General features: G+C 37.4%; 1 protein-coding gene across 3 annotated transcripts in view; it reads left to right on the top strand.

The window, feature by feature from the left end:
- The window catches only part of RABGEF1 (RAB guanine nucleotide exchange factor 1), a 31,945-nt gene extending 15,898 nt beyond the window's left edge, over positions 1–16,047 (top strand). For 2 of the 3 annotated variants that reach the window (XM_084651349.1, XM_084651348.1), the window contains 7 exons: positions 493–659; positions 9,066–9,235; positions 10,927–11,008; positions 12,247–12,379; positions 12,803–12,894; positions 13,658–13,914; positions 15,157–16,047. In XM_084651349.1, coding sequence (XP_084507475.1) covers positions 493–659; positions 9,066–9,235; positions 10,927–11,008; positions 12,247–12,379; positions 12,803–12,894; positions 13,658–13,914; positions 15,157–15,555 — 1,300 coding nt within the window. In that variant the 3' untranslated portion in view covers positions 15,556–16,047. The remainder of the gene's footprint in view (positions 1–492; positions 660–9,065; positions 9,236–10,926; positions 11,009–12,246; positions 12,380–12,802; positions 12,895–13,657; positions 13,915–15,156) is intronic. The other variant, XM_084651350.1, reaches the window with a different exon arrangement.
- Positions 16,048–17,503: the final 1,456 nt, after the last annotated feature.

Raw genomic sequence — 17,503 nt, 5'->3', positions numbered from 1 at the left:
GGTGGCCACGGTTCGCTATCTGTCACCAAGATTGACATAGATGAAAACAAATTTATAACCTCTTCAGGAGGGAATAAAGGGGGCAGGTAATAAGGGTGGTGGTATTTTTGTAACTGTCCAAGTACCATGGTGTTGGGTCTGTAAGAAATCCTTTTAATAAGTGATAACTTTTCACTGTGGATGTTGAAGCAGCAGATAAGCTCTTTATGATTATGATTAACTTGTTTAAAATAGTAAATACAATCCCTGCCTTGAAGAGCTACAATTAAGGTGAAAGGAAAAATGTTTTTACTGTGTTGACCGTGAGGAAAGGAGAGATTTATATAACGACAAAGAAGTGATGCTTGGAAGAAGAGTTGATAGAGGGGTGAGGGAGGAGAAAAGAGTCTGGGAACAGGCTTGGGGGGCAGAAAGGATAGTGGATTTGACAGTGCTTATTAATTTTTTGTTGGCGCTAACTAGCTACACTGTCCCAAATTCTTTTAATTTTAGACTTCAGCGTGAGGAGGAAGAAGCCTATGCTAGTAGTCAGAGTACACAAGGGGCACAGTCGCTCACCTTTTCCAAGTTTGAGGAAAAGAAAACCAATGAAAAGACACGCAAGGTGACAACCGTCAAGAAATTCTTCAGTGCGTCTTCCAGGACAGGAGCTAAGAAGGGTAATTCTTACATTTCTTTAACCATTACTATATAATATATCCTTTATGGATTTTTAGAAGGCTGTGTATAATGGTTTACCAAATATAAGCCAATAACTACGTTGTATATGGACCTCCATCCTATACTTGTATAATTACAAGGTCAGAGTCATCGCCACTGTTAAAAACAATACTGATAAAACTACTGTTTTGAATCTGCTCCATTGTTTTCCAGAACTACCATGCTGTTTTACAAACTGTATGCCCAAATAAAGCCTCTAAAACCTTAATTCCCACTGAATTGTTAGTAGTTCCTCTGATCAGCATACAGGGGAAATAATACCATCAGATGTGACGGCTGACTCTGTATTGATGGAACTCCTGGATCACTTTACACTATTGACAAGAGTTATCTGTGTGAATAGTTTTAAGTCTTCCCAAGCTATTTGCCACTAAAATAAGTTGTGAAAGGGACTTGAAATTCTAGGGTCTGTAGACAGTGCATGTCTGTGATTAACTCAATTTAAAACAAGTTTTGTTGGTCTTGGATTAGTCTAAATTAGTGGTTTTCAACTTTTTTTCATTTGTGGACCCCTAACAGATTTTGGATGGAGGTATAGACCCCTTTGGAAATCACAGGTTGAAAACCACTGGTCTAAATGAGCAGTGGTTCTCTTTGCAATATACTCCATGTAATTTGGCCAAGTTGGGTGTCCAAACTGAAGCTTAGACTAGTTAACAGAAAATGAGTTACCTGTCTTCCTAAAGGCGCTGGGTGAGGGTGCCACACGCTTGCGTCCAAGGCACTTAAGTTTATTAATTCAAACCTTTATTTGAATGAAAAGCTTTTCTTGCAATAATAATTACACTATTAAAGCAAGATACAACAGACATACAGAAAAAGATAATGGCCAGTTACCTTCTCCTGGGTTATAAGTCACTCATGGTGGGTTTCCCCAATGAAGCTCCAACTGTCCCCTCACGTTTTAAGACACTTACACACATCCAATTACATATTCATTAGTTCTTTTCCCACTCACCATTAAGTATCATCAATATTATGTATCTTATGTAATTCATACAATAGGCATGTGTAAGCTTCAATTTGCAGGACTTTTGCAACCTGTGCTATTTTCATGTGGTTTCTCTTTTCTAATTGGGTTATTACCACTGACCATGCATACTTTGACCAGGTCACTTTATCTGATATTAGGGACTTTTTCTCTAATTGCCTTTTGGCAGCACATTTTGTTTATCTGTTGTCTTCCAATTTAAGCCCATCCTGTGCTCAAAATATTCCTTTTGTCCTGTACAGCAGCAGCTGTAAGCAAGTTCACTTAACAAATTAGAGCAATGCTACTCTCATTCAAACAAAGCTGAGGCCAGCCAAGTCATAAGTGTCTTGATCTGTCCAAACTTTTTATATAACCCATTCTTATGACAATTCCCAATAAAGGCCAGTGTGCTGACATTAGAAACTGTTCAGAAGATCTTTGTTCCCTTCACCACTTCTTGTGTTAATATATCCCTGAAACAAAGCAAATGGAATTTTCTCCTGGTATCACTGTTTGTAAAAGATCCTATAACTACAAAGCTGTGCTAAGGAAGTTTGCAGCTAAACTTCTTGTGTTTTTTATATTGAGCATGAGGAAACTTAGTATTCTTTCTGGGTTGCTTTGTCAGTTAAAATCACTGTGAATAATCCTATAAAATGTAACTGAGGCTTCTTTACGTATGTTTTATGTAACAAACTATATGGAGCAGCATCTGAAGTCCTATAAGTATTAATTAGGGCTTCTGATTTTCAGTTTCAATTGATAAACATGAATAAAACACTCCTGATACAAAAAAAACCCCCATACTTTTATCTAAGGCCTTGTCTAAACAGAGCAGTAATGCGGAGTACAGGAGTGTGATTTCTAAAATGCACTAACCATGTAGATGCTGATGGTGCACAATAAAGATTCCCTACTGCACCTTAAGATAGCTCAGCTGGAAACGTAACTATGTTAAAACACATTGGGAAACATTACAAAGATTACAGTAGTATACACTGTAATGAGTAATGCATATGATTTACATTACTCATTACAGGTTTCAGAATAGCAGCCGTGTTAGTCTGTATCCGCAAAAAGAAAAGGAGTACTTGTGGCACCTTAGAGACTAACAAATTTATTTGAGCATAGTGAGCTGTAGCTCACAAAAGCTTATGCTCAAATAAATTTGTTAGTCTCTAAGGTGCCACAAGTCCTCCTTTTCTTATTACTCATTACAGTATATGCAAGAGAGCTCTGAAAAACCCTGATTTTTGTACATGTACATAAAAGTCAAAAATTGCTAAAAATCCCAAAAAATGAAACAAACCTTAAAAAAACCCAGAAGCCCTAATGTTGTAATGATGTAAATAAAGTTACTAGTTAACTGCCAGGAGTCATAAAAGGTAACCATAGATGATACCATGGTACACTTCAAGCAAAGTGATTTACTTTATCAGAGCAAAAGCAAACCATGATCAGCACTTGCAGGGAACAGCTATGATACACTTTAAAGCAAGCACCTTGACGAATGTCGGCTCCAGTAGAGGTGTAACAAGGAAATGTACATATTGGTCAACCAGTGTAATAAATTCCTTCTTACACAGGACAACAGTCTCTTCACCCAAACAGTTGTTTTAAGAATTAGCCTTATTAAAAGTGACTTTCAAATCATTTAACAAAATGACCTTTATGTTAGCAATATGTGCTTAATGTTTACAACAGCCAGACTAATAGAAAATTCAGTTTAAGACTAAACTTTACAAAATAGGCTAAATGCAGGGACTGAATGAAGCATATGTTTGAAATGGCTGGAGTAACAATTGTTTCTGGCAAGCTCTCCTCAAAATCTTTTCAATAAAGATGCATATGGACATGGGTATCTTTTTGACTATATATAAGGTTTTTTTTTTTTTCAGAAACATAAGTTTTTAAATTAGTGGACAATATACAGTTTAGAAATAATGTTGAAAGTGGAATGACTTCAACTCATGTTAAGGGAGAAAGCTTTCAGGAACCTTATTCATCAAAAATGCGTCCAGCTGGAAGTTCTATCACAACTTTATTGTAAATAGCTGGGTGGAAGGGCCCTGTGACTTCTGTGAGACGGGTTTTTGTTGGAACCAAGAATCAGCCACATTTTCAGTGTGATGACTGTATGGTTTAGGAATTGTAGGGGAATACTCTATGAATAATAATAGATTATAGGGCCCTGAGTTTTAGTAATATTCAATAAACAGATGTCTAAATGTTGTGGAAATGCACTTTTGAAGCAGTAAGCAACACGTGTTCTGAAGACTTCAGATAATTTTGTAAGGAAAACCAAGATTGTGTAACCCGTGTATCCTCAAGGAAAATAACGTGAATAAACATTGTTTTAAAAAAAACAAAAAGGGAGTTTCAGGAGGAATACAAAGTTTGTTCTTCACTAAATATTTGTTATCCATTGTAGAGTCTGTTGAAAGAGAAGAAGAAAAATTGCATCATTGTCTTTGCATAGCAATAACTTAAAAAAAGAAACTAATTTTGTAATTATGCACTTTGGCTTGGGTAGTAAATGGCTGATAGAGAACTTGACTCTTGAGGAGGAACTCCAAAAAGCATGGAGTATATTTTCCTATAATGGAAAGGTGACATTGCTGGGTCTCCAGTTTTGTAGACACACTGCATATTTCCTTGCGATAAGAAATTAAATATACTTTGCCTTCATTTTGGAGTGTCTGCCTCTCAGTGCATGAATGCCACCTGGTTAAACACAAAAGCATCTCAAATCACTGATGTCTTAACTCCTTGTCCCTGATCCAGAATAGTAACATTCATTCTTCTCATTCCCATGTTCTTCCCCTCCCCCTTTTTTTGGGGGGGGGTCCTATTCTCCTTACCACTTGACACTCTTGCTGTTGGTGTCTTGCTTGCTTTTGCATTTATTCCAGTGGCTCAAGAGAGAAACCTTAAGCAAGGACAGCTTGGGAGGGAACGAAATGCTGATAACATTCTCAGGGACTTGAAGGAGATTTTTACTCCCTCCTGGGAGCTGGCTTCCCCTACTGAAGGTAACACAGCACAGCTTGGAGAGCTGTCTGCTTGTTCTAGTAAGCTTATTTAGTTGGGCTTTGCAAAATCCAAACTAGGGTTGTGCCAGCTATAACTTAGGCCATTGAATATGATGACGACAAGAAAGGCAATGCTTTGAAATCATTATGTACATTCTAACGCTGGTTTATGATATATGAACTTTGAACCAACAAGTTGCCTTTAGGGGAAAAAAATGAAACTCAAATTTCTTAGAAGAGATTTGTTTCGTTGCACAATACTTCAGGAATCAAACTATGAAAGAAGACAAATTTCCACTTTTTAAAAATAGTGAATGAATCCGTGCTGCTTCATCTTTATTTTTAAAAAAAAGCCTCTAAAATGCTGCACTAAAAATAACTATGCTAGAAATGGGACTTTAGTTTGTGTAAATTTGCTTGAATTATACCCAGTACATTCTCAAAATGTGTCTTCAGGACATAGTTACATAAATCAGGGGAAAGCAATTTTATGTTATGAGAGAAGCGACATTTTTATAATCTGAGTTGAATAATAGCAAAATTGACCAAGTAACTGCTTTAGGATCTTGTCCAAAATCTTACCTATAGCATGTTTGGCATTCTGATGTTCTGGTCTCTAAAGAAATTCTAAATTGCAAAGTGTCTTTATTTTACAGAATATATCGGGTATATACACATGTTAAGGGAATTTTTGGGGGGGAAGTACTAGAAAATACTTTTTTTTCATATTCTTATTCATTGACTTTAGTCCAAGTAATGGCACAACCATAGTGTGAAGCAGCTGGAATGCTAATGTTCTGCTGGGGCACCCAAACGCCACATAGAAATGAAAGAAAAAGGAGATATTCATGTAGATGATGATTATCCTCCTTGTAAAAATTATCCTTAAATCCCCACACTTCTGTTCTTTGTATTGTGTTGATATAGCTCCTCTTGCAGGCTCTTCCTAACCTGCTCAAATGGGCTTTATTCCTTTTCTGTGATTAAATTATCAGTAAATATGCATGCTCACTTACTATGGAATAAGTGCAGTAAGGTATATAACTGAAATTACATATCTTACAGAATGTAGTGAGCAATACACAGTATGCTGCTTCACATGTCTTAAGCCAAAATTTCTGTGTAGAGAGTAGTAGCAAATAAAATTGCAACCTCCCTGATTCATATTAAATCATTACAAATTTGGGTGCTGTAACTATTAAAGAGTGAAGTTATTTTAAACTAGAGAGCAAATGAAAACAGCGCTCAAATTTTGTAGCCATGTCTGTAGTAACTGTATCTAGATGGAGGCTATTAATATTTTACCTTTACTAAGCTAAAAGTGTCTCAGATGAAGCTTTCTAAACTGAGCTTTTGTAGTCGTTAAACAAAAACTAGAAATAGCAGAATGAGGGTGCCATTTTTATGGATATCTAATCAGCCAAATGTCATAAGAATAGATGGATGATAAAACTTCATGCTGATAAATTTGAATATTGAAGGAAGCCAATTAGCTAATACTCCACATTGATTTAATGGTGAATTAAAATATATCATAAGATTATTTGATATAATTTAGAGCGAATACTTTTTCAAAATTATTGCTTTTTTTCTTTTTAATTGTATCTTATAAAGTGCATATTTGTAACCAACTAGTTATGTCATACTAAATTTAGTAAATTATTTACTCTGTTATGGTAGTCTACTAGATTGCATTTAAGTAGTATTCAAATTACTATGTAGACTCAATCTTGAATACTGCTTTGAATCTTCAGAATTTTTTAAAATTCCTTTTTATACTTAAAGAACAACCTTTGGGTATAAATAGAAATGAATGGATTTGCTTTAGCAATATTGATCTTAACTGATAGAATTCAAATATTTCTATTTATATGGCTTATAAGGAGTAAAATTTTAACACACACCGGTACAGTAACTCCTTGTTTAATGTTGTAGTTATGTTCCTGAAAAATGCTACTTTAAGCAAAACGATGTTAAGCAAATCCAGGTTCCCCACAAGAATTAATGTAAATGGGGGGTGGGTTCGGGTCCATGGAAATTTTACATATACACAGTATAAGCTTTAAACAAACAATTCAATACTGTGCACAGCAATGATGATAGTGAAGCATGGCTGAGGTGGTGAAGTCAGAGGGTGGGATATTTCCCAGGGAATGCCTTACTGCTAAATGATGATCTAGCACTCGGCTGAGCCCTCAAGAGTTAACACATTGTTAATGTAGCCTCACACTCTATAAGGCAGCAGGAATGGAAGGAGGAGAGACAGCATGTGTGTGAGAGAGAGAGATGCATTGCCCCATGAAGTATGCTGACCCCACTCTAGGTACACTGGCGTTTTAAGTAGATCAAAAAGTTGAGACAGCAGCTGCTCCCTCCATCCTGAGCCCTGTGGTGTCGTGTCTCTCCCCCCACCCCCCCATTCTGTGGAGATGGGGTAAAGGAGTGGGGGGATGGGACATCCTGACATTAGCACCCCTCTCTCCCCACCCCCTGCACAGTAAGCAGGAGGCTGGGGGAGCAGTACACGGCAGTGGAAGGAGGGACAGCTGAACTGTCTGGCTATTGATAGCCTACTGGGCGGCTGCTGCACAGGGAAGTTAGGGGAGCTGATGGGGCGGCTGCCGGCCCACCCTGGTTCCAAGCCCCCCACCGCCAGCTCCAATGGGCTGCTCTTCCTGCAAGCAGGGACAAAGCAGGCTGCTGCCAAACAACATTATAAGGGAGCATTATGCAACTTTAAATAAGCACGTTCCCTAATTGATCAGTGATGTAACAACGTTAACTGGGATGACGTTAAGTGAGGAGTTACTGTAACTGCATTACTGCTAATAGTGTCCATACCGGGGGTGGCCAGCCTGCAGCTCCGGAGCTGCATGCGTCTCTTCAGAGGTTAATATGTGGTTCCTTGCATAGGCGCTGACTCCAGGGCTGGAGCTATAGATGCTAACTTTCCAATATGCTGGGGGGGCACTCACTGCTCAACCCCAGGCCCTGCCCCCACTCCACCCCTTTCCCCAAGGCCCCTGCCCCTTCCCCGAGCCTGCCATACCCTCCTTCCTCCCCCCCGAGCCTGCAGCTCTCGCAAAACAGCAGTGTGGCAGGCAAGAGGCATGGGGAGGAGTAGGAGGTGCCTGATCGTTGGGGCTGCCGGCGGAAGGGAGTCACTGGGGGCTGGAGGGGGGAGCTAATGGGGGCCTGCTGACGTATTACTGAGGCTCTTTGGCAATGTACGTTGGTAAATTCTGGCTCCTCAGGCTCTGGTTGGCCACCCCCGGTCTATACTGATTTCTATCAAGAGAAGACTATATTGCTAAGTGAGAAGCCCTTGAAGAGTCTCTCTCTTAAACATTGCTGTTCAAATTCATCACTGGTGTACAATTCCATTGAAATATGTGAAGTTAAAAATGAGAGATGAATCTGAGATAGTGTTGAGCCTATAAAAAGTCATATTGAATAAGAAACCAAATGAAATACATGAACTTAATGGACAAATTATTTTCCTCTTATTTAAAGTCCTGCATGTATGGCTACTGACACAGTGCATTCTCTTGTTCTGCATGTTATAAATGGGTTTGTTTGCGCTGAAAATCTGCTTATTAAGAATATTTTCATGTTTTTTCTCTCTTTGCTTTTTGCTTTTCATCATGTTCATTTACATCATCTTGCATTCAATCATTCATTTTGACAGTGTTGGCTGGCAAACTGAGAGGTGGGTGTGCTAAACTTGGGTAGAGAAGATCCTATCAAGTTTGTATGACTGTCTTGTAAAGTGCAACCAATATTTTCTGAAGTACATGTTTCCCGAAGAGAAATGTTTGGAAGCCCCATGTTAATGTATACATTTCCAGCTTTGTAAACTTGCATACACAACTGGAACAAATTCCACTAAAAAAAGGGGTAGGTTTTTTCCCGTCTGTTGTTGAGTTCCATGTAGAAAACTGGACCATATTTGGTGTTTTTGCTCTGATTCAAACATTAAAGCCAGATTCTCATTTACACTAACACTGCTCTAGCAATATAAGGGGATTTTCAAGTGAGCATGGAACTGTAACTTGCACCCACTTTGTCTCCTTTATACTGTCAAAATTAATGTATAGGGTCATTAATGTAAATGAGAATCTGGTTTTAAATATTTGTGACTGTTAGCTTAATAAGCAGTTTCATATAGTTGTATTTAGTGATGGTTCAACATGTCACTATTTAATCCTGTTCTCTTCAAAAGAGAAAAATTCATCTTTATGTATAGAAGTTTAAATTAGGTTTGTCCTTCTATAATTTTTTTAATCTGATACATTAATTGATTAGTACAATTAATCTCTAATTGTTTCTAATTTTCCCAGCAGAGATTCATGAAGCTAAGGCTCCTAGCCCTTCAATAAACAGGCAGGTCAGCATTGAGACAGATCGAGCGTCCAAGGAGTTTATAGAGTTTCTCAAGACCTATCAAAAATCTGGTCAAGACATTTATAAGCAGTGCAAAATGTTTTTGGAAGCAATGCATCACAAAAGGGTTGGTATATCACATGCATTATATAAGTGACACATTAAAAACGAGGGACTTAGGCAGAAACAAAAGCTTTTAATCCTTTATGCAAAAGCTGAACCGTCAGTCCTCCGCTGAAGTATTGATGTGGCTATGGTGCCACCTAGGGTTGAAATGATCCAGCATTCAAAAGGCCCTTCCGTTTTGGTTTTAATTTTGTTTGAAATTTCTCAAGAATGTATTGGTGTTTGTTATAAAATTTGAAAGGTTTAAAAAAAGGTGCAAAAAATAACTTCACAGATGTCTGGGTGAATATTGGGGGACAGGAGGACAGAAAAAGCAACAGACAGAGAAAAGTAAGAGTATCGAATGTGAACACGGTTTAATGCTGTGGTTTATTTCATGGACTATACATTAGCAGTACACACACTTACACAAGCACGTGTTTGCATATATTCCATTACATTGGACTAATTTATTAGCATAAATGCATTATTGGATTTTTCTCAAGATAATCAGTATTTTTGTGTACTCCAAAATTTGGGGAAAATTGATGATAAAAACAATAGCTTTTATAAAACCTGGGAATTTTTTGGTAATTGTTTTGTTTTTTAAAATGAAGGGCTTTAAATATTGAGTATCTACTGTTAATACTATTTTCTTCTGCTTCAACTATAGCAATACAAATGGCAACCTGAAAATTAACTGGAATTTTAGATTGTCACCATTTTCATTACAGTCCCCCTCCCTTTCTCTCATTTATAAGTCATAGGAAAATCAGAAGATTTGTGAACCTGTCTCTTTATTTTATATTTAAAGTAAGTTGCGTGTAAAATGCTTTTAGGGCTCATGGAACTTTAAAATGTTAAAATTATTCCTTTTGTCATTCCAAAATATAAGTCATTGCGTTTGCTCCTTTGAAAACTGAGGCCACCCTCAGCTTTCTGTTGCCAGTTTGCCTGTGTACTTGCACGTTCATGTACAAACACCACTGAAGCTCCAGGAATTGGTCAGCAGCTGAGGAAGACTGCTTCTCTATTACTACCTGTGCAAATGGTTCTGTCATGAAGTTTTCCCTCCAAGTAATACTTATTACCTTCTTACAGCACTTGTTGCTCTTTCTGTGCACACAAAACATGTAAGCGCATGCTTAAGTTCCATTGACTTTAATGCGACTTGAGGACATGCTTAAAGCTAAACAAGTGCTTAAATGCTTTGCTGAATAGAAATGGCTTGCTGAATCATAGTCCAACACTAGAAATTAATCTTGTAGTGTTCCAAAGTGCCATTGTCAGTAGTAACAGCACTTGGCACTTTTGTAGTGCCTCCATTTCAAATTGCTTTAAAAATACTAACAAAGTAAGTGTCACAACTTCTCTCTTAGGTTAACAAACTCTTTCCATTTTACAAATGAGAAAATTGAAGCATGAAAAGATTAAGTGACTTTCTGCAGGTCACACAGGAAGCCTCTTGCAATGCCTAGCCCCATACTTTAAATACAGCTCCATCATTCCACCCATTCGGGTTCGTGGTATTGTGCAGAACAAATAAATATAGTCTTCAAATCACAATACGGAGAAGATAATTTGTCCTGTGTTCTGTACAACTCTTGCTGCTGTTAGATATTTTCCATGAAAAAATAGGTACATGACTACTTCTATGTCATTTGCATGGCACCATGCTGTTTTTTTTCACTTAAGATCAGTGTTCTGTCCTAGGAATTAAGTATTGAGGAACAATCTGAATGTGCCCAGGACTTCTATCAAAATGTAGCGGAGAAATTACAGACCCGTTGGAAAGGTATCAGACTCTTCTTTCTCTCACACCTTACCATTGAAACAGTATAATGTTTGGGCCACTTGCATCTCCCGAATCTCTCATGCGTGTGCTCTCTCTTTCTCTCTCTGTCCCCATGTGACATTGTTACTTTTTAGTAGTAAACACTCTAATTAGAGCTATTCCAAGTAACATCACTATATTTAAGATTCTGTAAAGTTCTGCTATCTAAATTGATTGTCAGAGGGTATTTAAATATTTTAAAGAAACCCTGCCAAGTAACAGTTCAGTTCACAAAACATTTGTTGGTCCAAAACTTAAAAACAAAAACCAAAAAAACCCCTTAATTGTTGCTGTTTTTAAACTGGTATATTCAGTCCCTTTTTAATTTTCTAATTTTCATACCTATGCTTTCATCTTTCTTTAAACTGTTCTGCAATTTAACTTGTATTATTTGTATGTAATCTAACTGTCTGTTTACCCAGTATTTGGTGTATTCCCTACTCTTGGAGTGGGAAATATCCCAGGGAGTGTATTTTGAGTGGCACGTACCTTATTGTGATTATTCTCAAAAACTTTAAGCCGCCTTGCCTCTAGGTGTAGTTACATGTGCATGGAAGTGCATAGTAAGTTCATGAGGCCTCTAGCTCAGATATTTCATACTATAAAATGCATAGCAGCAGAACCAAAATTAAAATTCATAGTGCAGAGTAATACTTCAGTCCACTTCTATGTCTCTCGAGCATGTCTACAGTCAGTACAGGTCTGACTGTACAGGCATGACTATTCTGACCCTTGAAACAAGCCCACTTTCCTTTTGGTTCCTGAAAGGCAGAAACTCCAAAATTGAAAGCAGAGTATATTAAATGTCTCCACATTGTAAACTGTGTCAAGGACCATGTCTGTTCAGGGGTTTAAGTAATTTTTTTTAACCTAGATATTAAACCTCTTTGGAGCTAGGAACCTGTTTGATCTTCAGCTTCATGCCTTGCCTTCATATGCCTAGACATATGGTTATCTCAGAGCATCCACACTTGCTCCTTACTGTTGTATTATTCTTTACTTCTGAAAAGCATTAGATTCAGTACATCGGTACCTATTGTTTAACTCACATTTGACTTGAGCAGTAGAAGGGAATAACTCATACCTGTGCTGACTCAGTGGTTATTGTGGCCAACTGGCATTAAGTCTTCACAAACAATCTTATGGGTCCGTAAACCATCTAATTTACTATGTTTGGGGGATGGGTTTGTATCTTTCAGTTTCCCCAGAAAAAGTTGAGAAAGCAATGGACCAGATTGAAAAATATATCATGACTCGATTGTATAAATATGTGTTCTGCCCTGAAACAACTGATGATGAGAAGAAGGATCTGGTTGTCCAAAAGAGAATCAGGTAAGGATTTCTGAAGAGAAATAATCTAGAAGTCCAAAATCGCATGAGTGGTGTCTGCCATTCATGCCGAAACTAGCATGCTGAAATCTGGTGCAAGAGTGGCACTAATTTATTAACTGAAGACAATGTTTTGGATTAATTCTTTTGTAGCTTTTTGTTAAGGTAATAGAAATGACTACACTGGGTTATTTCATTTGAAATAATCATGCACTCACTTGTAGCGTATTAATTATAATATAAATGTTTTTCTGGGTAGTAATCTAGTTTCCTCAGTGGGTTGAAGTGCTTGCCTTGTCAAACAGAAGGCTCCTTATATGATAGCTTAATTAAAGAAGCTGTTAGCATACTGTTAACCTTTGCCGCTGACCTCAGACGACTTCATTGCTAGGGGTGGTGTGTGTTTTCATTTGTTTCTCTTGATAGGGCTTTACACTGGGTTACTCCACAAATGCTGTGTGTTCCTGTTAATGAAGAAATTCCAGAGGTCTCCGATATGGTTGTGAAAGCAATTACGGGTTTGTGAACTATAAACTAGCTTATCTTCTCCAAATTAACTATCTGAAGAAGTAAAAAGTATAAACACTTGCTTTTTCATAGAGACTGTATTTTTTGCTTTAAACAAGTGGCTACAATCCTGAATATTGTATACATAAATTCATTCCTCTGCAGAAACGCTTTGGACAAATTTGCTTCTGTAACTCACATTTGTTCACTGGTATCTTAAGGGGTAGATATGCCTCACTTAGGCCCCAATTCAGCAAAGCACTTAAACCCAAGCTTAACTTAAAGGATGAGAGTAGTCTCATTGAGAAGGTTGAGATTGGTAAAATTGAGATGCTTAGCAACCATACTGAATCAGGGCCTTGGAGCATAGCTGTTGTCATTCTTCTGTGAATCCTAATATTTGTACTGTTTACTTTGTCAACTATTGAAATCAAACAAAACTTAGTTCTGCTTTTTGGGAAATGGGTTCAGTTTTTGGATCTGCCACAGACTAGTAGAGTGATGTTGGGCTAGTTTCCCACCTATAAAATGAGAATAATATTTCCTTACCTCATGGAAGTGTTGTGAGAATAAATCCCAACAATGTTTACTCTGGAACTAGGTTGAAGTGGGAGGCATATAAATACTTAGTTTTCATACAGTATCAAGTGGAGTAAATTAAACACAAATAGTGCAATCTGATAGCAATCCAGTGGGTCACCCTTTACATATGGATTTACTTTTGTGGGCTTCTGATGAATGGAGATCTAACTATATAGGGTTTTTATTTTACAGATATTATCGAAATGGATTCAAAACGTGTCCCTCGTGATAAATTAGCATGCATCACCCAATGCAGCAAACATATCTTCAACGCTATAAAAATCACAAAAAACGAACCAGCTTCTGCTGATGACTTCTTACCAACACTTATCTATATTGTTTTGAAGGGAAACCCACCCCGTCTGCAGTCCAACATCCAGTATATAACCCGCTTCTGTAATCCAAGCAGGTTAATGACTGGAGAGGATGGCTACTATTTTACCAACCTGGTAAGTTCAAGAACAGTGTTGAAGCTCTATACCATACTATCATCTGCTGTTTGATCAAGGCATTCCCAGCAAAGGTGAATGTCTTAATACTGAAGGAAACAGAAAATGTAGTCGCAAGATAATGTGAAACTATTCTTATGAAACAGTGTACTGCTGTTCAGTACACTCCCTTCCACTTTTCATTTCTTCTTCTCCCCCCCCCCCCCACCCTTCTAAGTTAGGTGAACCTAAGAATGCCTTGGTTTCCTAGCCACTTCTTTAACCAGTTCAAGCCCTTGATTCTGACCAGTATTTTGCCCGTGCAGACCTGGGCAAGCTTTTATTATGTAAGAAAAGTGAAAGTTCAGCTACCACTTGATTTACGTTAACCTCAAGGTTCAGGCATTAAAGATATAACAGATGAAGAACCATTAACTTGTAACAGTTTTGAGAAGGTTGACTTGACTACTAGCTATTCAAAATCTGCTGAGGCTCGATTATGCAGCGCTTGTGCATGCTCGGTTGCCATTTGAGTTGGCAGGATTTCATCATGTGAAAGGCCTGCAGGATCCAGCCATTGATAGAGAGGGACAGTCCTATGGAAGTATCCCTAGAACAGGGCCGGCGTGTGTGTGTTTGGCTGAACAAAACTATGAATTTGGATACCCTGGAATTTGCATATGTAACAATTCTACAAGAAAAATGAATTTTTTTCTTAATATGAAATACTTCAGTGTGTGTTCTAAATAATGCTTTCAGAAGGAGAACGCTTCAAGCTGAGATGCATTCCTCCCATTTACTTTTTCAGAAACAGATTAGAGGTGTAGCATGAAATTATGCTCAGTACATAACTAAAACAAATGCACCTAGTATAGAGTGCTGCTGTCAACTGTGTCTTTTCATTCTTTCACTTACTGTTCTTTTTCAAAATGCAGTGACCCCATAGTTTGCAATGGAGCTTCCTCATTCAGTCAGCACACAATTGCTTTGTACAGCCAAGATGACCTGCTCTGAATGGTGTTCTGCAGTTTCTTAAAATGTTAGTTATTTTTATTTTTTGTGAACGGCCTTATTTTAACCAGGCTACGCTGAGAGGCTTTTCAGGAGAGCAGCAATTTGCTGTCAGGTGATCTATTGAACCATTAAACCAACCACCATATTGTTTGTATAACAGCACGATTAAAATGCAGAACACTTGTTGTTTTGGGTTATGACTTGCATCATGTACCCTGCAATGACACTCTCTCTCTGTTCTGTGTGTAGTGCTGTGCTGTGGCCTTCATTGAAAAGCTGGACGCTCAATCTTTAAATCTAAGCCAGGAGGATTTTGATCGCTACATGTCGGGCCAAACGTCTCCAAAGAAACAAGAGTCTGAAAACTGGTCATCAGATGTGTGCCTAGGTGTTAAACAGATGTATAAGAACTTAGACCTCCTATCTCAATTGAATGAGAGACAGGAAAGAATTGTCAGTGAAGCCAAGAAGCTTGAGAAAGACCTTATAGATTGGACTGATGGAATTACTAAGGAAGTCCAAGATATTGTTGAAAAATATCCATTGGAAATAAAACCAAAAAATCAACCCTTAGCAGCTATTGACTCTGAAAACGTAGAGAATGATAAATTGCCCCCACCATTGCAGCCTCAGGTTTATGCTGGATGATAATTTACCATGAAAGTATTAACTTCAAAAGGAATTCTTACACACCTATTACTATTTGCTGCTTGGAAAGGGGAATAAGTTTGAGGCTAAAAAAATCAAATGAGTTTAAATCAGTACATTTTTAAAGGTACAATTATTTTGTTTAGAGTGTAATAAATTGTATTTATTTTAGTCAAAGTAGGTTTCTATTAGGCTTTTTTGTTTTTTTGAACTGAATTTAAATTTTCTACACAAAGCCAATGTAATTTTTAAGCAACACTAGTCCATTGACAACTTTTTCCTGAAAGCTTTCTTCTGGGCATGCACTTATGTGTTTTTAAATAATGAGTTTAATTTAAATTTAAGAAGAAAAAGATTAGCAGTACTTCTTGAATAATGCAAGGCTGGGAGTTCTAGCAGAAACTCAAAGGTACCAGTGTTCCAGGGTCTGAATTTATTCTGTAGTTGTAATGATGAAAGATATAGTGTAAAATAAATATGTAGAATTGTAAATAGGTTTAAAAAAGTAATGTTTCAACTGTGCATGGCACCTTGTGTATTAGTACAAAATGATATATAAAAATGTCCATTTTTAGCACCTTTTATTTAGTTCAATATTAACTTCACAGTATATAAGGAAGTACACCATTAATGTATTTTAGCAAGCTGGATGGTGCAACGGAATGAACTGCAGATTTGAAAGCTTGACAGAATTATATCATAGTATTCATAGCTTTTAAACGCATTCTTTATAATAACTCTTGGGATCTGAAAATTGAAATATTTTTTCATCTTAACATTTCCCTCCATTTTTGTCAGTATACTGGTGGTCTGTTGAGTTGCAGGTAGGTGCTGGTGTTGCTTATTTCTAAGAAGAAAGAGCATTGAAGCAGGTTTTGGAAGGAGAGGAAAATGACAGACTTGGAACCCGTGGTGATAGTTGTGGGGGAAATGGCTCAAATGCTCAGCCAACAGTGACTGACTCCCTTTCCTAATACAGTGAGTTTGTATTGTTTAGCCATTTCCCACTAATGGGTTGGGCCTTGACCACTTTCTCTCCTCCTTCTCCCCCCCAATCAAGGCATGCATCATATGAACCTGTTTTAGAGGCTGCTTTATTAAGAGCATGACCCTTTGCTGTTAGCAAGAAAGAGCACATTTACTTTTACAAAATTGCACTATTCTGGGCTTTAGTGATTTTTGAGTACTGAAAGTGAACAAGCTAAGCATCAAGGTTAATACAGTTCACTTCCCAAAAGCTTTAAATCGCTGTGTACTGTATTTCATTTGAAAAGTAACCCGCTGGTTCACTCCACAAAACGTGTAACCATTTGCAGATTTTTTTATATTCCGGTGAAACATTTTATATATCATTTTAAATATCTTCCAGTTAATTTAGTCTGCCATGGCTTCTATGTGTACCTGTGATATTTAATGCTTTTCAGAGATACGTTCCTTAGCTTGGCTAAGGGCTGTTCTTAAGCAACTTTAAATTTTTTCCATCAAGGGGAGGGTACCTACCTCTTCATTGTATTCCATTGCTTTAAAATTACTGATACTTCAAAATTTGCACTGCAATAATTTCAGACCAAAACTGTGACTTGTCCTATTTTTAATTCTCAAATTGCTGTGTTTAACGGTTTGAACTATGCATTCCTAGTGTTTTAAAGATAACTAATTACCCACATTTCCCTGCAGAGATGCAACAATGAGTCAGTTGATCATAAGAAATTACTCTGAGAAGTTACTGTTCATTGATGAGACTCTGCTCCTAGACTGTTCAAGACCTTATCAATGCTTGTAGTGAGCCTTTATTTTCTCTACATACATTAGGTGCTAATTCTGATATCCAGGTACACATTTGTCTCTTTCCTAAAAATAAATAAGTAAATAAATAAAATGTACACATCTTTTAGCTACTGCATACTAAATTGCTGTTAAATAAAAATATGTGCATTCTTCCTTTGTT

Source organism: Lepidochelys olivacea, assembly GCF_965140295.1.
Source record: "Lepidochelys olivacea isolate rLepOli2 genome assembly, chromosome: 17".
Lineage (NCBI taxonomy): Eukaryota > Metazoa > Chordata > Testudines > Cheloniidae > Lepidochelys > Lepidochelys olivacea.
The sequence above is the reverse complement of the archived record's forward strand: the minus strand, read 5'-3'. Positions and strand labels throughout refer to the sequence as shown.